Source organism: Zingiber officinale, chromosome 6B, assembly GCF_018446385.1.
Source record: "Zingiber officinale cultivar Zhangliang chromosome 6B, Zo_v1.1, whole genome shotgun sequence".
Classification (NCBI taxonomy): Eukaryota; Viridiplantae; Streptophyta; class Magnoliopsida; order Zingiberales; family Zingiberaceae; genus Zingiber; species Zingiber officinale.
Genome location: NC_055996.1, coordinates 128,238,955 through 128,264,015, shown reverse-complemented (window position 1 = coordinate 128,264,015; position 25,061 = coordinate 128,238,955). Strand labels below are relative to the sequence as shown.

Genomic DNA, 25,061 nt, shown 5'->3' with positions numbered 1-25,061 from the left:
CTAAACATGTTTCAACTAATGAATTAAATACACCTATATTGTTCTTAGTTCTAAGAAGACATTCTACCTTAATGTCCAAGTCCTATTTCCAATCATTACAATTGGGACTACTAAGTCTTTTCTATAGTATGACTATTAGGGATTGACAAACATTTTAAATCCTAAGAATCACAAAAATATTTGGTCAAGATCAACTCCTTAAAATTTCCATGAATTTTGTGTATACAAAATTGAAGAGGAGATTTTATTCATTAATTTTATTATCTCGTCAACTTTACTTTATGACGAATAAAATTAATAGTTGATCTGTCTTTGATCAACTATTTGGTCAAAACTTTTTGAATTTAAAATAACATTGATTCCTCAAACAATATTATTTAAATTTACCAACACCTCAAACACCGTGAATTTTGCATGCCACGTTAGTGTGGACGTATACAAATTCAACATTTGTAAAAGGAGGGTTTTAACCCATTAATTTTATTATCTTGTCAACCTAACTTTTTGACAAATAAAATTAATAGTTGGTATCATTTGGTCACACAAATAATAGCAGTGACTCCGATGGGGAGGATACTATTAGATGTGTCTAAGTGTATACCATTACTTGACACTAAGTCCATTAATAAGATTATGCCCCTTCTGTTAGGGAAGATCACACGTTCTTAATTAACTTCCTATAGTCATCCAAAAATGGAAGTCTGTTCTAGTGATCCACAAACAAGCTCATCCGTTATGGAGGAAGGCACTCAGAGCCAACGCGCAAGCTTGTTTGCATCACTTACAAACCAGTAATGGAGACCATGAGATTTACTTAAAAATCCCTCTCCCACTTAGTTATTTATAAATGAGGAATTTTAACTATGCTAGTCTACTAAATATGTAAACTAACATGCACACACAACACAATATAAAAGCAATAAATAGAAAATCTAATTTTCAACTATTATGGCTTTTATCTCTAGTTGTCCTCCGTGTGTTGTCATCCCAAGCTGCTGCCATATTTGGCCACTGCCACCGGGTCTAGCTGTCGCATCCATCTTGATCCTTGTTCCGCTGCGCCTCTGGTCCTCAGAAGGTTCCACGCTTTGCAAGATTCGATCCGCGACATAAATAGAATTTTACATTTTTCGATCCTATATTCCTCAAAGGAATGTACATGTAAACTAGATCGAACATAAAACAAAATTTACATTCATCGATCCTATATTCCATAAAAGGAATGTACATGTAACTAGATCAAAAAATAAAATCCTAATAAAACTAAATACAGCTCCTGCTGTATTTTATAATACAATCATGCACACACAATAAAATGCCCTTGACATGTCCAAGGGTCCAATCACACACATAATAACTATAAGCCATAATAGTTGGATCCTGCATCCACAAAGTTAGCACATCCTACTATTAACCTGCCTAAATTATATATGACATGTGCATAATTAAACTAATACCAAATACACAGAGGCAAAACCCTAGCTCTGATACCAATTGTTAATTGCTACTCGGAAAACCTAGAGGTTCCACTGTACAAAAATTTTGTACAAAGGTCTGAACCTTTTCCTAGCTACCATGTGTTCTTTTAAATTAAATTTTGGATCGCCTGCGGAACTTAACACGTTTGATCCAAAACTTAATCTATTTGTTCTTTTAGGTTTTGACTTGGATCTCCTGCGGAACTTAACACGTTTGATCCAAATCTCCTAAGTTATTTAATTCCATTAAATATTAATTTCCAAAATTGATTCCCAGTACTGACGTGGCGAGGCACATGACCTTCTTGGATATGGGAGCAACCACCACCGACTAGACAAAACCTTTTAAGGAAAGCTAATATTTAATTTCCTAAAATAACTTTAGGTCAACCGAAAAGAACAATCAAATCACAAGGGAAAGAAAAACAAAAGAACACTATATCGAAAACAAATTCGAAACTCTAGAATCGTATGCCTCTTGTATTTAGTATTATTTCCAAAAATAACTAGTATGATGCGGAAACAAAAATTACTAGTTATACCTTTTAGAAAAACCTCTTGATCTTCTACCGTATTCCTCTTCTAACCTCGGACGTTGTGTGGGCAACGATCTTCCGAGATGAGAACCACCAAGCACCTTCTTCTTCCTTGCAAGTTTCAGCCATCAAAACTTCTTCTAGGATGAAGAGGTTCGACCACCACCACCATGCTCCAAGGGATACTAGAAACGAGGCTTGCTTTCTCTCCTTCTTCTCCTTCCTTGATCCGGCCACAAACAAAAGCTCCACCAAGAGATAAGTTTCAGCCAACAAGAGGAGAGGAGAGTAATAGGGCCGACCACTAAAACCAAAGAGGAGAGGAAGGAAAAGAATAGAGATCATTCACCTTGAAGCCTCCTCTACCCCCTCTTTTATAATCCTTGGTCTTGGCAAATAAGGAAAATTTAATAAAAAACTTCCTTAATTCTTTTTCCATTAAAAAGGAAAATTTATTTAATTAAAAATAATTTTTCTTTTTAATTTGTAATGGCCGGCCACCTCAAGCCCCAAATCAAGGAAAGTTTTAATTAAAACAAGAATTAAAACTTCCTAATTTGTTTCCAGAAATTTATAAAAATTTCTCTAATAATTTAATCCCTTCATGATTGGTTAATAAAAAGGAAATTTTATAAATTAAAATCTTTCTTTTAAACATGTGGATAAAAAGAAAGTTATCTCTAAAAATTAAAATCTCTTTTAATCTACAAATAAGGAAAGATATCAAATCTTTTCTTAATCTCTTGTAGAAACTTATAAAAGAGAATATTTAATTTTTAAACTTTCTTTTAAATCATGAACATGGTTAAAAAGGAAAGTTTTTCTTAAAATTTAAAATCCTCCTTTAATCAACAAATAAGGAAAGATTTCAAATTTTAAACTTTCTTTAAAACATGTAGATGATTTACAAATAAGGAAAGTTTTTACAAAAAATTAAAACCATCCTTTTAAACTACAAATAAGGAAAGAGATTAATCTCTTCTCTTAATCTTTTGTAGAAAGCTATAAAAGGAAATTTTTAATTTTTAAACTCTCTTTTAAAATCATGATATCCACATAAGAAATAATTTTAATAAAAATCCTTTTTAATATTCTAGTGGCTGGCCACCTAAGCTTGGGACCCATGCTTTGGCCGGCCACCTACATGACCCATCCACTTGGTCTTGGCCGGCCCTAGCTTGGGTTCCAAGCTAGCTTGGCCGGCCCTATTGGATGGGTAAGAAGGTGGGTATGCGGTGTGTATAAATCTCTATATACTAGAGGCTACGATAGGGACCGAAAGAAGGAATTGGTTTTGGTCTCCCGATGAAATTAAGCATCCCGTGTTCGCCCCGAACACACAACTTAATTTTATCAATAATAATTCATTCCACTAAAGAACTATTATTGAACTACCGCATCAATCTCAAATTACATTTTGGGCTCCTTCTTATTATGAGTATGTTAGTCTCCTTGTGTTTAAGATAACAAATGTCCACTAATTAAGTAAGTTACTGACAACTCACTTAATTAATATCTAGCTCCAAGAGTAGTACCACTCAACTTCATCGTCATGTCGGACTAAGTCCACTTGCAGGGTTTAACATGACAATCCTTATGAGCTCCTCTTGAGGACATTCTCAACCTAGATCACTAGGACACAGTTTACTTCTATAATCAACAATACACACTATAAGTGATATCATTTCTCAACTTATCGGGGCTTATTGATTCATCGAACTAAATCTCACCCATTGATAAATTAAAGAAATAAATATCAAATATATGTGCTTGTTATTATATTAGGATTAAGAGCACACACTTCCATAATAACTGAGGTCTTTGTTTCTTTATAAAGTCAGTATAAAAGAAACGACCTCTAATGGTCCTACTCAATACACTCTAAGTGTACTAGTGTAATTATATAGTTAAGATAAACTAATACCTAATTACACTACGACCTTCCAATGGTTTGTTCCTTTCCATTATGGCCGTGAGCTAATGTTTATAATTTATAAGGTACTGATAACATGATCCTCTGTGTGTGACATCACACACCATGTTATCTACAATATAAATTAATTGAACAACTACATTTATCATAAATGTAAACATTTGATCAATGTGATTCTTATTTCTAGATAAATATTTATACTAAAAGTTAGGCTTTTAGTATACACTTTAACAATGTAACCATGATCCAAAAGAACACAATGAAATACATTTATGTACTATTTTAAAAAAGAACAAGATTTCATTCAATAAGCTTTCTTATTTTTTTATTTATTATAAATAAAAAATGGGGGGAAAATATAAGAACATAAAATTCTAGAGGTAAAGTAAATAAGATATATATATATATATATATATATATATATAGAACAATAACATAATATTTAATTTGACATAGTTTTTCTAATTAGAAAAAGATAAGTTCCATTCTATAAATAAGGATAGTATCTGAATCCATTCATTTTGGTCCTTATGTGTATACCAATTAATAATTTATATGATTTTTTTAACAAAAAATTGATAGTTAATATACACATGATGATCAATAAATAAGTTCAAGCAGTATCGTTATTTATAGGATCGAACTTACCCAAAGAAGGAGGGATACAATTGGGATGATGTGGATAAATATGTATTATCTATTTATTATATGATTACTTTGTTTGGCAAAAGAACCCGTGGGATGCGTAAAAATCCCCGACATTCATGGTGTGTCATGCATGTGCATGTGGTTAGATTCTGGGCCCACTCCTTGGATACTGAAAACTCGTCCTTTTTGGCAGCACATGGCGGAAACAAAAAACTTTTTGCTGCTGAGATTAATATAATATTTAATGCCATCCTTAATTATCGATATATCATAATTTTAAAAAGAGGAAATTTTAATTAATTAAATAATTTATTTAACCCACCTTATTTAATTTAATTTATAGAATTCAACTGATTTAGCTTGCCATAACTCACCTTACTTCACTTGACAAACCTATCAAGTTGGCATGCTCCATTTATCTACATCGAACAAATTTAAAGATAATAAAAATTTATTTATAATATATTAAAAATAGAAAAATAACATAAACTTACTATTATAGCAATGTTATTAATTAATGATTCGGTCTGAAATTAAGGGATAAGTTGATTTATCGGTACATCCGTGGTCGAGCTCTTTTTGTATGTTGGATGCATTAAGGCCGACTCTGGTCAGGTTAGCCTCTATAAAGTCAGTTATATTGAATCGGTTTTTGTCAGGATCGAAAAAGTTTAGAAGAGCAAGATCCTTCCAACGCTCAAGTCAAATTTAAGAGAGAAAGGATAGAAAAAAAAATGAGAACATTAATGCCAATGTCACATTGTTATCTCTTGATGTTGTTATTATTAGCTTATGTAAGAAGCGAAGAGGTGGTTAGGATTTCCTCCGAGCTTGGGAGCAATTTAATCCGAGCCTGATCTTAGATCTTGCACGTTGGACTCAACTCAAATGTGACTCGGACTAACTTGAATCAAACTCGGCCATGAGTCTGCTAGGTTGACCCGAGTTCAAGTTTGCCCATGAGTTGACTAACTCAAGTTGAGTGCGTTGACCAAGTCTCAGGCCTGCCATGCGGCCTTTGCTATTTCCGCCGCATCAGTTAAGTTCAACTTGAGCTTAATAAGCTTTTTAATGAATAAATTTAAACAAATTCTATAAGTAAATAAACAAGCTAACTTACTTACACTTGTAATAAATATGTGAAAAAAAAAGCATAATGCTGCAAGTTCTTCCACAAATCAATCTTGCTTCATTCATTGATTCATTTGATATTTTACATTCATCAATTATTGCAATATTGGTGCGCAATCATGTCCACTTTTAATTATGCGAATCACTAAGGAGGCCCCAACCTTGTCCTTCGCCCTCCTCCTCACAAGCAAATCACTAACAGCAAGTGTGTTATTTTCCCTGTACATGGCACCATCATCACACATCACACAACGAACACACTGTTCTACATCTGCCTCTTCAGCAAGCTACTTGAATTGCTGCAATTATAGTTTGGATATTTTTGTTGGAGCCTCTGTGAGTTTCTGTTGTTGTTACCATTTTCCATGGATGCAGTGGGTCTCCTTGACTTGCTCTTCCTTCTTGGAGCAGTAGATTTGGGGATGAACACTCCAGTTCCTTTGCTCTCCCTTCTTTGGGGCACCTCATTTATGTATGGTGGCATCCACATCGTCATATGGGGCATGTATGCAATCTCCTGTTTATACTGAACATCGAATTAAAATTGATTTAAACTTAAAAAAAGTGGCTTTTAAAAAAGTATTTATGAGTTGTTCTTTACAATTGGACCTTGGTGGTCCTATCACAATGGATAACTTCAGCAAGGAAAATTGATATTGGTACTGAATTTTTATTGGTTGAGCACCCCTTTCAGGCGAATATAGTCGAACAGCTTCCAAAAAAGAATCTAGTGAATCTCTCTTGTTTGTTGGGTTGTAGAAAAGCATTCATTCATGGCAGTTCCTCTGATGACGAAAAGAGAGGGGGAAAAAATGAAAAAGAAAGGATGATTGTCGATAATAAGATACCTGAACTGGAAGGGGAGGATACTGAATTGGGAGTTCTTCCTCATCATCAGTGATTAGCATTGCGATTTGCTTGCTAAGCTCTGCAAAAAACGCTTCATCTTCCACCTCTAGAGCCATATCCAACAACCAGTGATGGAATTCTTTCACTGAAAAGAGGAGGAAAAGAGAGCGTTTGAGGAATTCTCAAGTCTACTGCTCAACTGCTCATTGCTGTTCTCTCCTAGTTGTTATGGTTGGCGATGTACTTTAATAGGCGAAGGCAAGAGGGGGAGGCATGTGGATTGGGAGCAATTTGGGGCCCAGCGTAAGTTGGCCAATCCCATTTAAGGCCAAAAAGTATTTTAAGGTTTTCCACATATGTCCCTGGGCAGAGAATGTTGTCTCAATTTAATTTGATGGGTTTGTATGCACACTTATAGGTATGTGATCAGAGTATTCTTTTTGCACATCGATTCAAACCTAAGGTTCAATCTATCGAGGAATCATTCATGTTAGGACAAACTTTATTACAAGGTGATATTGAAGCTTTTGTTCGCTTGGCTATATCGTCTAAAGCCCACTCCTGCGAGCCCTTGAACTGGGACGACTCAAAAGGATTCCTAGTATTAAGAAAATTTGTGAATTTTTGGAAAGACCGAGTAGTAAATGGACAAAGAACACTATTTCACAGGACTCCTAGTTAGAGTTTGAAATGGATGAGGGGAGAAGCTTATGGTAACAAATGTAGCCAACAAAGCCTCACAAGTTCAAGAACCCATAGCCTTTCAAACTTTAAATGAAGGCCATTAAATGTTGCAGCTGATGCCAATCCAAGAAATTGGAGGTGAGTTATGTAGAGTTTCTGACCACTAACTTATATTTCTCAATTTTTGGACTACCTCATAGTGGTGGATTATGGCAACAGATTCCACTTTTGTCTTACTAGAAACTTACAAGTTCAATCAACAACATAGAAAGAATTCATATTTCACTAAAAAAGTTTAAGATGCTAGAATTTTTTAAACAAAGTAATCAGTTCTAAGACAGAAAACATAATCAAAATTGTCACAAAGTAGTCAACATTAATTGATCAAGTCCTATTGACCTAGATTGCTAGCTTGGATGGCAAGGTTGCCAGCAATGAACGACACAAATGAGAACCAGAGCTTTTGATAGGGATTTGACTGGATAACAAAAGTTGGTGTGAGAAGTTCAACAACCTCCTTTTCCATAGGTTGAGGGAATTAGGAATCATGATCACCCAAATAATTGGAATGCCACGTTTCATTCAGATATAGGATATGCATTGTTTACACGCCTGTACATTTCTCAATCAAATTGCAACTCGACCTAAATTTACATGAGTTGTTCAACTACCTGTTACTGGTGGCAAAAATTAAACAATTGCACCAAAGTAATCATTCCCTGCTATATTTCCTGAAAGGTTGGGGAGAGGATTGAGTGGATAATGCAGCAGGTACTCGGCACTATCAAGTATGGACAGCTGAGCTGCTACACAACCTACCTCATTTCTTTGTTATTTTTTTCTTGTTCTTTATATATATATATATATATATATATATATATATATATATATATATATATATATATATATAATATCCATTAAATTTGTTTGGCCTTTATGCTGCATGGTACAGGGACCAGTTAAGTCCCCAGTCTCATGACTCAACTGATTGGCCAGCACTGACAGTGTTCTTTCAGTATTAGAAGAGTCTTACAGATCATATGTAGCTGGCCTGACAAGAATAATGGAACCATTGCTAGGTCTACTTGTGTCCGACGTTTCTTCAACTTCAAGTGATGGAAACTAGGTGTGAATTCGTGATGGAGAATGGGCTCAACTTGCAGTGGATTGCATCATAATACACACCCACAATTATCATATGACAAACATCTGCAGAGAGCTCACTGTCTGGAGGATGAACCTTTGTTCAATTTGCTTTTCCATCATCCAATGGACTTAGAATACAATATCTATTCTGCTTAAAGCTGTATAAAGTTCAATATGCATATATCAGCCACAATGAATTAGAAAAAGAAAATTCTAGTACGATCACAAGAAGAGTTACCTTGACATCATCGGAGATCTGTCAAGTTAAATAAATCTTAATCGTAGAGGCCCATATGATGCTGTTTTAGCCAATACTAGGCTACCTGTGCAATTCATAAAACAAACATGTCCAAGGCTAAAGCTGATAATTAACTCTATTTATCTAAATCACATGCACACCAAAAAAACCAAAAAGAACATTACACGGAAGTAGGTTTACTTTTAGCTCTTCAAATAAGAAACTGAATGCCGACCCAACTGTTGTATGATTTGGGCACGCATTCAGAAAATTCCTTGGCCTAAATAATTCCACATAATAAAGACAATGCCATACGAAGCCGAAAGAAAATACAAAAGTAGAATTTATAGCTGAGATAATTTATGAGCTCTCAGTGGTATCCATTTTTAAGGCCTCATCAGCAACCCCTTTGAAGACAACACGGAGTTTCCTCAGGCACGATGCTTTCTTATCATTTTTCTCAGATATACCACTAATATGTAGGGTGTCCTTTGGAACTTTATCCATCAGGTGAAACATGGGGATCTGGAGATTGGATCGTGTCATTTCTTCCAGTATCGGGGGAGATTGCATGTAAAGATTTTTGCCCCGGTATGTGACGCTAGCTTTTGACACAAGAAGCTTAGGGTGTTCGCCAAGCAGTCCAATGAACTATAATAGACAAAATAAAATAAAATAAAAAATCACAATGGAGCAATCAAGCAAAACAAAAAAAACTTCCACAATTATAACATGAACATGTTGAAAAACATCTTTTAAAAGAAAAATGAGTTGCTTATGGTGCTACAGCAAACATATGCAGTCAGGAACCCAACACTACTTTTTTCTTGGAAGATAAGGAAAAAGGCACACCCAAAACTTTTCTCTGACACATTAATCTTCAATAAAAGCTTACTAGCATCTAGGTGTGAGCAAAATGAACACTCGAAGTGGAATGATTGTAAATCCACGGAAATACTACAGTAGCTTTCTCTCTCCCTGTTTAATGTCTTTGATAAAAAAATTTTAAAGATATTTATAGGGTAAGAATTTCCATAGACTGAAAAAGGTGGCATGCATATGCTTTAAGATTCTTTTAATAGCATACTAGTTGTCAAGCCAAAGCATCCACATTTAATGAAGAAGAGTAACCATGATAAAATAGTCCAAAAGAGGAAGATCGGAGTGGAAAAAATCATATTGTAATATATAAAAAAATCTAAATAGAAAATCAAAGGGCTAGGAATTACCAATTGATCCCCGTTAGATATGACTAAATAGTTAATCATAAATTCTACCTATATTCACATAGTATGGTGAGAAATAAATGACAAACAAAGATTTCTTATAGGAAGAATAAGAACAAAACCACTTTTCGCTCAAGGAAGAAGCAGGACTCAAGGTGAAAATTTCTTTCAAGGTCTCATTATCACAACTCTCTGAAGGATATCGACTGTAACATTATATTAAGTAAAAGTTATTGTTTAGAGAGAAAACAATATAATAGAAAAGTTCCAAGTATGAAGGAAGATAGTCACCACTCTGAAATTGTAAATATTGAGAATACTACAGTGATTTAGAAGATTTCTGCAACTCGTTTATAATGGATGTCCTGGAGAATATGGCATGAGCGCACCACCAAAGAACAGGGAGTGTCAATAATGCTACCACCTCAAACTACAAAGAACTGTACCGTAATTTGATGAAGATATAGTGATCAATCCAACACACTTGAAAACATGGTTATGCATACATGAGCTTTGCATACATAGAACTGTAGTTCTTTCTAACTATTTCAGCAAGGAAAGCCTAGGTATGATACTTACAAATTACCATTTGCCGCATCTCACATGGGCCAATATCAAGCTTGCCTATTGTATCTAGAATCCAAAGTGTACACCTTGAATCATAGTCATTCAACGCCCAAAATTACTCATCAATTATTATCGAGCCAGTATCCATTGTCTAGCTCAAACTTAGATTTCAAAACTATTAACCTTAGAATGGGAAATAGGACTTGCCTATCTACAGAAAATCATGAGAAATCATAAAGATTTCAATGTAGGATAGAGTGAAGAGGACCCTTTTGTCAAATCAAAATACTGAAAGTAAACCCTTGCGCGTGTCTGCATGGATTATTGCATTGAGACAATTGCTGAACTTGTCACTAGCAATTACAATGGTCAAGTACACCTAACCACTCAGTCAAACCTTAACTTTGCAGATGGTTAGTTCGTTAATTGGCACATTTTGTTTTGCTACATGTTAATACTCGATCATTTTAAAAGATTGACATAATAGAAGTAAAATTGTTGTCTCCAGAATAAACTTTCTACATAATTATGCTTCAAAATATGGGAATGAGAATGCAGAAAAGATTTGGATACCTAACTATTCTCAGCAAATTAAAATCAATTAATTGAGACAGCCCAATTAATCAACTGGCCCTAGATCAGTGAAGACTTCAAGAAGGCAGAAAAAACAGACTTGGACCTCAAATAGTCCCTCCCACTGATTATTAGAATAGGGCTGACCAATGGGACACAGGTTTGATTTGGATGACTAAGATTAGACTCCAGAATATAGCTTCACAAAAATGAAAGTATGAAAAAGAAAATTCAAATGATGAATGCATGGTCCAATTAGATGGACATCACTTAAATCCTTTTATGCAAACCTTTACCTTGAAAAAAATGTCCAATTAGATCAAATTTCAAATTTGAGCCCTGCTTTTTTAGGTTTCATATTTTCCGCTATAACTAATTTAATTAGGTAGATCCACAAGATGTGTTGGGGTTGTAAAGTTGCAAAAATAGTCTCACATTGAAAACACATGGGAAAGATCATGTCTTTATAAGAGAAAAGATATCTCCATTGGCATGAGGCCTTTTGGGTAGAGCCCAAGAACAAAACTATGAAGGCTTAGGCCCAAAGTGGACAATATCATGCAATTATGGAGATATCTAAATTCTTTTCGATCCTACAATTGGTATCAGAGCCCGGATTGCCAGAAAGTTTAACCGCCGACTGTGCACAAGAGCTATGGTCTGATTGAGGCATGTGGGTACAATATTGACCTCGAACAAAGAAAGTGAGGACTTCTATGTTCGGATCAAGAGGACCAGACACCAGGCAGGAAGTCCTAGTTGTGGCTAGGCAAGGAAGTCCTAGTAGGTCGGGTGGACTAAGGGGCAGGAAGACCTAGTGGATCGAGGATCGGACGGGAGAATCCTGTGGTCCTTTGAGTAGGGGGATTGTTGGGGTTATAAGGTTGCAAACATAGTCTCACATTGAAAACACATGGGAAAGATCATGTCTTTATAAAAGAAAAGATATCTCCATTGGCATGAGACCTTTTAGATAGAGCCCAAGAGCAAAACCATGAGGGCTTAGGCCCAAAGTGGACAATATCATGTAATTGTGGAGATATCTAAATTCTTTTCGATCCTACAAGATATTTTTCACATGCATTCTTTTTTATTGGGGAAGAACAATGAAATCAAACAAAAAGTTCATCCATGAATTCCAAAAAATTCATCTTGAAGGCCTGCAAGCTGCAAACACCAGTAAAGAAAGAGAATAATTGCATTATATATGATTGCAATATTTCTTGTACTTAAAAAAGCATTTTTTTCATAAATAGCTCCTACTTCCTAGGGAGTCATCTCTCTATGTTTAGCAAATAGGAATGTGTCAATTAAGCAGATGGCATCTTCAGAAGATCATGACACAAAACTAAAGTGAAACAAACAATAAAAATCAATAGTGAAAATCTCAACAATGAGAGAGCTCTTAAAAGGTTAAGTCACCTGCGAAAGAGTAGTGGAAGTGTCAAGTTCAAGGAGAGTTCCAGGTCCACACACAAGACAATCTATGTCTCTGACAAAATCAGTTACTTTTATGTGTGTTCCATCCAGACCATTGTATCTGAAAAACATGGCAATAGAATAGTTAGAAGAAATATGGTCTGTACATTTTTTAATAACATAGCCACCATGCAGGGAGAAATATGTGTCATCCTTTTTTAGAACTCAACTAGACAAAGCTTGTGTTCTCTTGATAATATTATAAAAGATAGGCAAATATGTTCTAGAAACAGAGCTACTTATAGGAACTCATCCAAAGGCAGATACAACTGCAAAGCTACAAAATGCAAACAAAGGCTTCATAAGACAGCATGATTTTATTTAATAATCAGATAGCTAAAGAAGGAGCATATTTTTAAAATTCGAGGCTATATTTTTCAATGTTCAGTTAGTATTCAACATCTACCAAGCATTCATATATTTCTTAAAAAGTGTGGTATTTTATTTGGAACCAATAGACTCCAATATTACCTGGTTTGTCTATGTTACTTCAATCTGTATGCTTTGAGAAAAGTAAATTATGTGCAGAGAAGCAACCAGAAAAGGCAAAAACGGGTGAACTCTTCTGACTAATAAATAATAATGGCATCAATTATATCATATATACAAAAAGACTACTAAAACTTGCTACTGAGTTAATCTAATAAAAGGTTGCTATTTTTTGGTAAATGGGTTAGACCCAGTCAAGCAAGAAGCTAATATGTATGCAGAAGTAGGGTTTAAGTAATGAATAAAGGTTGTTACTTCTCCTTTATTATAAAGCTAAGTTTAATCAACAACTAGTCAACTACAAAAAGTCAACGTCACAATGCTTATCATTCTTCTTTTCCATGTTGTGATTTCAGTATTGCTGCTGCCAGTAAGTTATAAAGATGTAAAGATATCAGGATAGGCTAATCAAATGAATGAAGATGAAATGCTTAAACTTTATGTAAGTGAATAAGCATCACCAAGTAATTTATGAAGTACTTCCATCAATTTAAACAAAAATATGCTTTAATAAGACACTAAACCATCCAAGTCATCAATTTATGCAACCATCAAAAGTATCACCTGGTACCCTAGTTACAGAGGGATTTTGGAAAGGTGCATAGATACCATCAAAAGTATCACCTGGTACCCTAGTTACAGAGGGATTTTGGAAAGGTGCATAGATACCATCAAAAGTATCACCTGGTACCCTAGTTACAGAGGGATTTTGGAAAGGTGCATAGATACCATCAAAAGTATCACCTGGTACCCTAGTTACAGAGGGATTTTGGAAAGGTGCATAGATTGTCTTGAAAAGAAGTATCTCTCAAGCAGCAAGAAGGCATTCTCTGCATCAATAATATATCACTTGTCCTCCTCCCTATCAAAAATCTACATAAACCTCCATAGTCGCCCCTGAGCAAAAAAGGTCAAAAGGAAAGAGCTCGATGGACTATCCTCAATGTCGCCACCCTATAAGAACTACAAGTTGAGACCAAGGATGCCTTCAGCATCCAAGGGTCATGCACTTACCATAGATCCTGTTATAAGAGAAACACATTACCTGTAGTGATGTCAAAATGGGCTGATCAGGTCAGGCACAGTAAGTGCCTGATCAACCCTGTTTATGTACTGTGTCAAGCCAAGTTCAGCCCCCATTCGAATAAGATTCCAATTTAGCACATTTTAAGATTTTGAAATAGTTGCTTTTTGGCGAGCATAACATAATGAAAATTCTAAGCCACTTGAAGGGATTCCGCTAATGATCAACTGGGGTACTTTTTGGAATGGCAGAGAACGTTTTAGGGCGAGACATTCACATTTGCTGTATTAGGAAGAAAATAGCACAAGGGAAGATTCAAATAAGCTCAATTTCTTCCGATATATAATATGTAATATATGATTAAATTAGGATACAAATAGTTTAATTTTTTATAGTTACAGTGTACGACAATTAAGCCTTTATCCCATTAAGTAGGATTGACTTTTTTTATAGTTACAGTGTATAGTCAATTAATTTTCTGTAATTATACTATGAAATTTTAAATTTACAATTACAGCATTCGCTCTACCCATCTGACCTTTCCTTTTCTATTCCACCACTTTATTATCGCTCTACTAGTCTGCTACTCTTGCTCAACCTCTACATGTGTTAGTTGCTTTAGTGTTATGCTCAGTGTCATATTATTCTCAACTTCCATCTTTGCCCATTCGTCTAACACCTCTTCAAAGCCTAGACTTTGTAAATTTCCTTTGCTCCTCTCCTTTTTCATGAATCTTCTCCTTTCCCTTACCACTCCTTTTATAGATATAGATGTCCATTTTCCCGTAACCACCAAAATCTAGCTTAGCCAAAGATTCTTCTGTCTTAACCCTCAACCAGTAAAGGTCAAGATGAGTGATATTCAATAGATAGGGATTGATAAGAGCAATACTCATATACAACATGTTCAGATTTTGCTTGATCTGCGGAACTGTAAGATTTGCCCATGCTATAAAAAATGGAACAATTTTGAACCCTGAACTAGCATTTTTTGGTGTGCGATGTATGTGGAGGAAGTGAAGCACCCAGAAGGTAAGAGGGATAGTGGTCTTTAATTAGTTCTAGAATTCCTATCCTCACTTGTCTATCTAGCATTTTTTGGTGTGTGATGTATGTGGAGGAAGCGAAGCACCCAGAAGGTAAGAGGGATAATGGTCTTTAATTAGTTCTAGAATTTCTATCCTCACTTGTCTATCTGCATCTATCTTCCTATAAAGTGAACATCTCTTACATGGTTTCTTTCCCTCCAATAGTCTATCCCTCCATCAATCTATACTTCCTACTACTATTCTCCAAGTAAACAGATCTAAGATTTTCTCAAAGAAAAAAAACGTAACAAGCGTGAAAAAAAAAAAAGAGAAAGGAACTGACGTGAGATAATTGGATAATGTTTTGCTGCATCCAGATACTATCTTCAATGCTTCCAATGCACAGGCAGCAGAAACAATTGCATTCGTGGATGCAATAGCAGGAATTATATTCTTCACAACACCCTGCAAAATGGGAAGTTGAGTATACAATACAATGAACACTACAAAAGGAGGCTGGTTGGAGCTAAAATAACACCACAATCATGTGCTGGCCTGCTTTCTGCTTTCAGATTTATATTATGGAGATCAGGAATTTCTCAAATTATAAAACATGTGGTTATAGACTAGGATTGCGCATTTAAGTCTTTGACCAAAAAGCCACTACATTTCAACCTAATCAGTCAAATACAGCAAAGAGTTCAAGTTTTTGGGGGGATACAAGTCGAAAAAAATATGTTCATTGTACGCATCGATCAAATATAAGCATGCTGTTGGTAAACCTGGTAAAGTGTTCAGATAGGATGACATTATTTTGAGAATCCTTCCTTGCTGATCCACCATATGTTAAATAAAAGGTAAATGGCATGCTCAAAATCAATTTGACTACCAAGTTCCAAACCTAAAATGTTAGTTTTTTATAATGAAAAGTAAAAATGACCATACAATGTAGGCCTCTAATTTCATATAAGAATTCAGGTCACTGGAAAATATTCACTCTAGTCAACCATCTCTAATGAAGGTTGTTATGCTTGTTTAAATGAACCTAATAGCTTAGGTTTAGCTATAATTTTCTCCAAAAATAACCCATAAGAAATGCCCGAAGAACTCTCATATAAACACTAAATAGAAATAGGACTACACTTTGGAGTCCAGCTTGTGTTTTTCCTTCAACTACTAGACAGTTATGTCTCCAAGAAAATGCATTAGCTGAGGTCACTTCGACTGAAATCTTGACTAAAATAAAGAGATTTTTAATTAATGCTTCAATTCCCAAACATTGGAAATTAAAAATCATAAGAATTGCTGGACTTTTATATCACTCCCCACAAAAGCTCATTGTTTTCCAATGTATGTCATATTAAAATTTTAATTAGGCTTTGGAATCCTTATTTCTGCATTTATAAGCTTTTAGGGGAAACTGCTACTTGTCTCCACTCCCACAACTATAATCCATCCAAATAACCAGCGATTTTGGAGCAACATTACAAATACCTATATGAAACCAACAATGGCATGTATCAGGTAGCGGGACATAAAATATCTACATTATATAGGTAGAGATGTCATTGCATGTTAAATTCAAATAATGTCTACGATGTATTCTATACTAACAAATTAATTTCAAATAGTAGCTGTAATGTATTCCATACAAACAAACTAATCTAAAGGAGTACTCATTCATCCATCAATGGAAATCGCTGAACTAGAAAAAAAAAGCATATGGAAGCTTATCATACCTGTGTCAGGGAAAATGTTACACCAGTAATGCCAAAAAGTTCAGCTCTCTTTAAAGCCTGTCAAGATATAAAGAAAATATAAATATATGAAAATTTCATATTAGTAAAAATAGATATACACTGTAAGCAATAAACCTCTAAGTAAACCCACTGCATGTGCTCAGGATCATCTGCGTCAAAAGATTTCCCATGATGAACCTATCAAACCAAAATAATGATAAGAATAGTGGAACTGAAACACAAAATACGAGAGATTGAAAGTAATATGGCAATACCTCCCCCCATTTGATCAGATGTGCATACTCAATACAGTGAGCAGCAGTTCTAGGGGTCTCTGCAAGAGTACATAATGGAAACTTGACTTGTGGTGGGAAAAGCCATATGTTGCATTCAAAACACGGAGTTCTTCCCGGTAAGATTACTCTAGCATGACCCTTAAATCCTTCAGTTCCACCATCAACAATAGGTTTAATTGTCTCGAGCAAAGGCCTGTCATCCTCATCATACTCTAGATTTCCGAGAAACAATAAGATATACAGAGCCATAGAGAGTAGCAAGAAATGTTAAAAGAAGAAGAAAAAAATTATTTACATCGAGCTGAACATGTCACTATAGTGATATGGCTAAGGTATCCACTAAAATATAAAGAAGCAATCAAATGAGAACTGGATTGTAAAAATAAAATAACTAAAAAACTGATATTCAAAGAATACTAAGAAAACATACATCTTATTAATACTGATAATTATAGGTAACTTTGCATTGTGTAATCCTTGCCTTTTTGTTACTTACAATCAATATTGTAATCGTTACTACAACAACAATAAAAAAGGTAGCATTATATACTTTTTGTCCTATTTTTTACTTGTACATTAACACAATGAACACTGCAACCCTTACTGCAATAACAAGTCATGAATGCCAACTACATGAATCTCAACCCAACATTGACATCCCATATCCAATGAATATTAAGTATTTCATTCCTTGCTGACAAGTGTAATTTTTTGCATATTTGTACATATTTGTAAATTACCAACTAAACTTTATTTGTATCTAACTGTCTGACTTAATTATGTAAGTTTGAATCAGCAATTACAAGTTAGAACTGCAATCAAATTTTAGAAACTTATACTTAGTGCCTTCACCAAAATAATGGTTTATGTTTTGCTGATGATTGTATTCCAGGCTGAATTGAGTTATTGCCTACTTTCTAGCCCTAAATTACAAGAATCATGTAGTTGAGCTAGGTCTGTTTAAATATTTGGATAAAAGAACACATTTAACTAGTACACCTATATTTCATTCTCAATTTAGATCTCATAAGAAAATTATTTCTTTTTCAGTAAGTGGCAGCATCACAACCATGGCAACTTAAGTCGACATAGCAATTAGATCACTTACCAAGGAAGCCACAAGCAATAGAATTTATGTAGCTTCGAGCTTCAATTGAATCAAGGCCAAGGACAATTATATTGAAATCATTATAGAAGCTTAAGTCCTTGTCCTCAATCCTGCAGAAATGAGGTGTAATGTTCACTCCATTAATTCTTTTCATCACTCGTTCAGCTGCTACCTCTGCCTTGGACTTCCCAACATCGTGAATTCTAACACCGGAAATTAATAAGTAGATATAAATTGTGAAATGCTGATGAATATGCTGATAAGGAGGCAAAACAATGCAAAACCTAGAGCAATATCATATGGGTGATAGGTCAATTCCAAAACTATATAATTACATAATAAAGTTTTGCATTTCAGAAATGTGGGGGAACTAAGCGAGTTTGTTAAGACCACTGACTGACCTATGTTCATCTCTTAGCATACTTGCACTTAAAACAATAAGATCCCGTTTCTTATCGGTACCTAACCATGCAAACAAGGAATTTTGATATTCCCTCAGAACAAGCAATTCCATCTTTTCAATCTCTGAATCCAAAATACCAAAGTAGAATCTTCAGAAGAAGAAAAAGCGTGAAATGTACACTATGCTACGAAGTTAAATCGAACAAAAAAAATGTGGAAAAGAGAATAAAATTGCAAATGCATATAAATGAATACTGATCAAATTATAGCTTCATCCATCTAGTGCACAAAACATCAAACAGTTATGGGGCATAGTACGGAAACATTTGCAACTACTGTACAATCTAAATCCGAGACCTGAAGAGGAACTGGCGGTTAAGATTGGAGACCTCAATTGTATCCATGTCAATGACGTCGATGTTCTTGAACCCGGACAAGGCCAAATCCTTCAGCAGCTCGCAGCCCAAGCCGCCGGCCCCAACCACGAGCACCCTTACGACATCTCCGATGTCCTCCCTAAGCTACGGCAATCGACCCAGAAAACGGTCACACCAAACTAGGAAAGCGAATGTGATGCGGATTTCGGAATAATGATACTCACGGTGGGGCTGGGTTCGAAGTCCTGACCGACGATGTTGCCGGGGCGGCTGAGGAGCTTGTCGACGTCCCTCCACCTTCGCGGATCAGAGGAGAGCCCCTCCATTTGGTGAGCTTCCTCCTGCAACTCCCGCTGTCTCTTTACAAACCGGAAACCCAAAGAAGGCAAATCCTCGAGCAGGGCTGAATGCACTAAAGCAGAATAAATTGTTTGTCGGTAACATGGTCCTGCGGAGTACGAAAGTTATTGGAGTACGCTTTTCTTTTCCGAGAGCCATTAGCGTGTGTATATATATATATATCTATACATGATTTTCTGGTCCACTGTTTATGGATTAACATAATCACGATGAAATTATAATCATGATTTAATCATAATTGATTACAATCTCTCCTTATATTTATCTTCCTATTCATATTATAATTTAAATCAGGATATACAATCAAATACCACCGGTGGTGGATGGATGACCGATTTACTTAGCACCTCGTCTGTTGCCGTCGACAGCTGGAGGAACAGAAGTTGGGGAAGGGTTAGGGCAAAGAGAGGGCTGCGTCGAAAGAGTTTCTCGCAGCTAAACTATTCGGCGATTTTGACTTTTTTGGCTTCCGCTTTCGTCACGTGTTTCTCACGAGAAACACTGTTCAAGTTTGTCATTTTCTGCGTGGGACAGAAGGACAGGGAGTTTTCTGGCGCCCAGTTCAAATCTCCTGTCCCGAAACTCCCTGTCCTTCTGTCCCACGCAGAAAATGACAAACTTGAACAGTGTTTCTCGTGAGAAACACGTGACGAAGGCGGAAGCCAAAAAAGCCAAAATCGCTGAACAGTTTAGCTGCGAGAAACTCTTTCGACGCAGCCCTCTCTTTGCCCTAACCCTTCCCTAGCTTCTGTCCCTCTAGCTATCGACGGCAACAGGCGAGGCGTCTGTTCCAACGAAGGCGAGCTGTCGACGGCAACAGGCGAGGCTTCTATCCCTTTCGGCAGGTCCGCCGGTGCGAAATCCCCCTCCAACTGTCGACGGCAACAGGCGTCTCCTTCCCACCTTCGACGCGACCCCTTCCCACCTTCGACGGGAGATCCTGCTTCGTCTCCGTAGTTCCTCGTCGAACATCCTGCTTCGTCTCTGCCGAAAGGTATAGGGTTCTAGAAAAAATGACTTCTTTTTGAAAGAATACAGCGGTGGAATCATTTTGTTTTTTATTAACACACTCCACTCTACGAATTGCTTGTTGCCGTCGTCACGTGTTTCTCACGAGAAAGACTGTTCAAGTTTGTCATTTTCTGCGTGGGACAGTTCAAATCTCCTGTCTCGAAACTCCCTGTCCCTCTGTCCCACGCAGAAAATGACAAACTTGAACAGTCTTTCTCGTGAGAAACACGTGACGAATGCGGAAACCAAAAAAGTCAAAATCGCCGAACAGTTTAGCTGCGAGAAACTCTTTCGACGCAGCCCTCTCTTTGCCCTAACCCTTCCCCAACTTCTGTCTTGGCGCCCAGTTCAAATCTCTTGTCCCGAAACTCCCTGTCCCTCTGTCCTACGCAGAAAATGACAAACTTGAACAGTTTTTCTCGTGAGAAACACGTGACGAAGGCGGAAACCAAAAATTATGGATTGATTATGATGATTAATATCCACAAACAACGCAATTGGACGACCTTCATTATTCTTCCTGTAGGTTGTGTCAAAGCAAACAACATATCCAAAATTGCCATAATCAGCTCTCATCTTAGCATCACACCAAAAAATATTAGTTATCAAATCATCTTCATCAACTTGAATAGCATAAAAAAAATAGGATCATCAAACTGTATTTTCTGCAAATATTCCAATACACCTCCTGTATCACCAACTCTGATATTTCTTGTTCTTTTGGCTCGCAAGTAGTTGTTGTAATCTTGAGGAATAAAACCTAAATTATCCCTCCCACCTACTTGTTTCACCATAAGATCATGAGATGCTTTTTGATGGATTCCCACATCACTTGCCATGTCAATTTGTATTGCCGCAGAAGATGATATATTCCTATGACTTCTGTAGAGGTGAGTTTTGTTTGGACTTGAAAGATAATGGTTATGCTCTTTAACAAATTGCTCCACACTCAAGTTGCCATTTTTTCGACAACTAATCTTCATTTTAGCATCACAACCAAACCTTGTTTCAGGACGATGAGATTTCACATAAACATCTCGTTTGTCTTTTCCCCTTTTTCCTTGTGCACAACAATAAAAAATCCTGTCAGCTAATTTACCCGATTTATCATTGTGGCTTTTACTCCTTCTTATGTCAAATCCAACTTGTTTAGCATATTTCAAATAAAATTCATAGGCATCCTCTTCTGTCTTAAATTTCATACCGATTTTTGACATCAATTCTTCTATGATAGATGTGTCAGAACTCATCAATAACATGGTAGAGTCCGTACCCCTCATCAATAACATCAAACTCATTATCCTGATAGTCAGCACTTGCATCAAAATTCAATCTACGACAACTCGTAGATTCAACCAACGACAATTCCATGATAATTACCTTGAGCCTGAACAAAAAAAATAATTAAGAAATGTATATATTTTATACACATATCACAATGCGAATTCTACAATATGATGACAAAATAGTTATAGATAATTGGCAGAAATTGGCACAAGTGTAAATTAGCACAAGAAAACTGGTACTCGACCGTCATATTAATGGATATGAAATTAATCCTAAAATACATATAGCTAATATCTCTAGTCACAAAAAACTCTAACAATATGTTGCTTTCTAGTGCATTTTAATTTAAGATTTTATGTTGCTCTAGGAATAAATCACAATTCTTATGCAGGTTGAATAAATCATAATTTGTCTTGACATTTAGTGATACAGAAACAAATTGAAGCAAAATTTTTCAAGACCACAGTACATACTTGGTGGAATCACACAGCGCAAATTCGACGGCACAGATTCCACCAGAAGTAGAAAAAAAACACATAAAAAAATATAATAAAAAATAAAATGATTCCACCGTTGTGTTCTTTAAAAAAGAAGTCATTTTTTTCTAGAACCCTATACCTTGTTAGCTTTAATCTTTACTAACAAGGTATCCAACTAAAAATTAAGCACGTTCTAACAATCAGAATATCCAACTAATTAACAAGGTATTCAACTCTTGTTATGTAATGTTGAAACATTAATATGGTAAAGAATATGCCCAAAAAACTCCACTTCTTTGCCGATAAAACCAAGAGCAAACACAAAGCAACTATTTTTCCTTAAAAAAAAAAAAGAGCGAAGAGAATAAAAGTATCGGGGAAGCAATTCGTAGAGTAGAGTGTGTTAATAAAAAACAAAATGATTCCACTGCTATGTTCTTTAAAAAAGAAGTCATTTTTTTTAGAACCCTATATCTTTCGACAGAGACGAAGCATGATGTTCGACGAGGAACGGCGGAAACGAAACAGGATCTCCCGTCGAAGGTGGGAAGGGGTCGCGTCGAAGGTGGGAAGGAGACGCCTGTTGTCGTCGAGAGTTGGAGGGGGATTTCGCACCGGCGGACCTACCGAAAGGGATAGAAGCCTCGTTTGTTGCCGTCGACAGCTCGCCTTCGTCGGAACAGATGCCTCGCCTGTTGCCGTCGACAGCTGGAGGGACAGAAGCTGGGGAAGGGTTAGGGCAAAGAGAGGGCTGCGTCGAAAGAGTTTCTCGCAACTAAACTGTTCGGCGATTTTGACTTTTTTGGTTTCCGTCTTCGTCACGTGTTTCTCACGAGAAAGACTGCTCAAGTTTGTCATTTTCTGCGTGGGACAGAGGGACAGGGAGTTTCGAGACAGGAGATTTGAACTGGGCGCTGAGTGGGGACAGTTTCCGAGAAACCTCGGACAACACATTCCGAGCCCAATTATAATCTGGATAAAAATATAAATTTAAGGAGAAATTGTAACTAATATAGCCGAATTATGATGATGATTTAACCATGATTATTTGATGGACCATCCCTTAGTTTCCTAGCTCATAAAATAGTGGATGATAGAATCTGGTCTGATTTAAAAGGCCAATTATTGACCATTTGAATTTTACAAATAGGATCCTCAAAGTTAAGTCCTGCTTGCACGGTGGCCGGTGGGGTGGAGTGGTGTGGGTGGGCTGGGCATGCAGATCAGGCCCAACAAAGAGAGCAACATGTGATCTAAGATTTGATAAATATTTTAGAAATATACTTCTGAGTGAGTGTGCTTTCTAAATTTACCTAATAAACGATTTAAAAAAAATTAAAAAAATAGATAAATTGCTGGCCAATTAACCCTCGATCACTCCTCTTCTTTTGTCCATCCTAAAAGCCCACGCGCTCATCCCAATAAAGAGCGAAGAAAAACTTGGAAGCTAAGAATAATTAGGCGTGCAATTGAGTAGAATACATGAAATATAATATCGATCCAACTTAACTAACAAAAACTATACCACACAAATGGCGGCAGTCTCGGTGATTCAAAATGCAACTTAAAATTCCCAAAAGACAATGGAGCTAGCTGTTCGTTATCCCAAAAGAACGATACCATCTCCTCCTCCAGAGCTCTAGTAGACTAGCACTAGCCTCCAGCTCGAGAGGGGTTCACTGACTGACAGTAGTTTCTCTTCTGTTACTGGTAGCGGACGACTCTGAGATGACATCTCATGAGCCGCCCATACCTCGAAGGGGAGAACAACCAGCGCACAGAGGTTTTAACCATACCCATTCCCCCGATCCGATTGATTGATGCAGACTGATGGATGTTCATCTTTGTTGTTGCACGGTTCTAAGCCAATTAATCGAATCCCCTCCATCGGCTCTCTGCGCCCCGGCCGGCCCCCGCTATTATTACCCCCATCCCACTCCCCTCCTCTCCTCCGTATGTTAAAGAGAAAAGAAAGGACCATTGATTGGATTGGACGGCCCTTGAACGAGTCCTCACGGTTACTGTGGCGAACTTGACTGGTGCCCTCCGTACGTGCAAATACTGACACCCTTGCATGCCTAGATTCATGCACTACTGCACTAGATCATCCTCCTCGTCCGGAGCCAAGATGCTCCTGCTCCCTCCCTCTATTCCTCCCTTGCCGACTCTCCGAGTTCAAGCACGGTATGAACTGGGCAGTACGTTTTGGGTCAAAGTTCTGGGGAGGCGAGTTGCATGGAGGGCAGTGAGTAACTAAAGTAATGAAAGAAAACTGAAGGAAGGCATCATTCCATGCTCCTCTGCTCTTCCCCCAATGCTCGCAAAGCATCATTCTCTTTTTTTTTTTCCTTCAATTTTCTGACTTTTTCGTCTACAAATTCACGGGGAGAAAATATGTGTGCATCTCGAAAACTGTTTACGTTTTTGCGCAGCTCGTCTGGTGAACGAGCAGGGATCTGATCATTCCTGATGTGTAATGTTCTCTGAAGTTGACTTTGTTGGATCTCTGCGAGAACCTGTGCCCGCTTGCAGGGTTTGCGTTTAGCAGTGAACTAAACGTCTTGTACCTTTGAATCTAGACTTCATCTCTCAAATGTTCCCTAAAAATTTGATCCGTTGTCTGATACAGGACTTTCGACATCACAGTATATGGGAAATGAGAAGACAGACACAGAAGTGGAACAATACAGAGTTGACTATTTTGCAGTTGATGTCGATCGTTATTTACTGAGATTCTGAACTTGTGACCACATACCAGTGACGACCACAAGTGCCTGAGAAAACCAAATGCAAGTCCTCATCTAATCGTTAACTAGTTTTCTATCTAAACTTGCAGTTGAAATATATATAGATATATGGACTCTTTACCTAAAACAAAGCTGAGAGTTAAAGTGGGAAAATAGAAAATCACTGATTTTTCATGTGGTATTTGCAGCGGGTAAGATGATAGACTCCCCACTATTTTCCTTTGGA

The 25,061-nt window shown here is 36.6% G+C and overlaps 3 protein-coding genes across 4 annotated transcripts; all 3 read right to left on the bottom strand.

The window, feature by feature from the left end:
• Nucleotides 1–5,764: 5,764 nt before the first annotated feature.
• LOC121990661 lies at nt 5,765–6,820 on the bottom strand. Of its 2 annotated transcripts, none has more exons than XM_042544765.1 (2): nt 6,575–6,820; nt 5,765–6,252 (listed from the first exon to the last, which is right to left on the bottom strand). In XM_042544765.1, exons 1-2 carry the CDS (start codon nt 6,689–6,691, stop codon nt 5,992–5,994), a joined length of 378 nt encoding a protein of 125 aa, XP_042400699.1. In that variant the 5' UTR covers nt 6,692–6,820; the 3' UTR covers nt 5,765–5,991. The 2 variants fall into 2 exon arrangements, with proteins under 2 accessions (XP_042400699.1, XP_042400700.1); XM_042544766.1 differs by having other exon boundaries at nt 5,765–6,243.
• A 1,941-nt stretch (nt 6,821–8,761) lies between these two features.
• On the bottom strand, nt 8,762–19,409 carry LOC121989459 (NEDD8-activating enzyme E1 catalytic subunit-like). The gene is made up of 9 exons (XM_042543530.1): nt 19,176–19,409; nt 18,932–19,095; nt 18,173–18,375; nt 17,044–17,276; nt 16,904–16,966; nt 16,769–16,825; nt 15,373–15,494; nt 12,432–12,549; nt 8,762–9,294 (listed from the first exon to the last, which is right to left on the bottom strand). Exons 1-9 carry the CDS (start codon nt 19,275–19,277, stop codon nt 9,004–9,006), a joined length of 1,353 nt encoding a protein of 450 aa, XP_042399464.1. The 5' UTR covers nt 19,278–19,409; the 3' UTR covers nt 8,762–9,003.
• Nucleotides 19,410–20,067: 658 nt separating this feature from the next.
• On the bottom strand, nt 20,068–21,524 carry LOC121991516 (protein FAR1-RELATED SEQUENCE 5-like). The gene is made up of 3 exons (XM_042545510.1): nt 21,008–21,524; nt 20,728–20,945; nt 20,068–20,295 (listed from the first exon to the last, which is right to left on the bottom strand). Exons 1-3 carry the CDS (start codon nt 21,522–21,524, stop codon nt 20,068–20,070), a joined length of 963 nt encoding a protein of 320 aa, XP_042401444.1.
• Between the last annotated feature and the right edge of the window lie 3,537 nt (nt 21,525–25,061).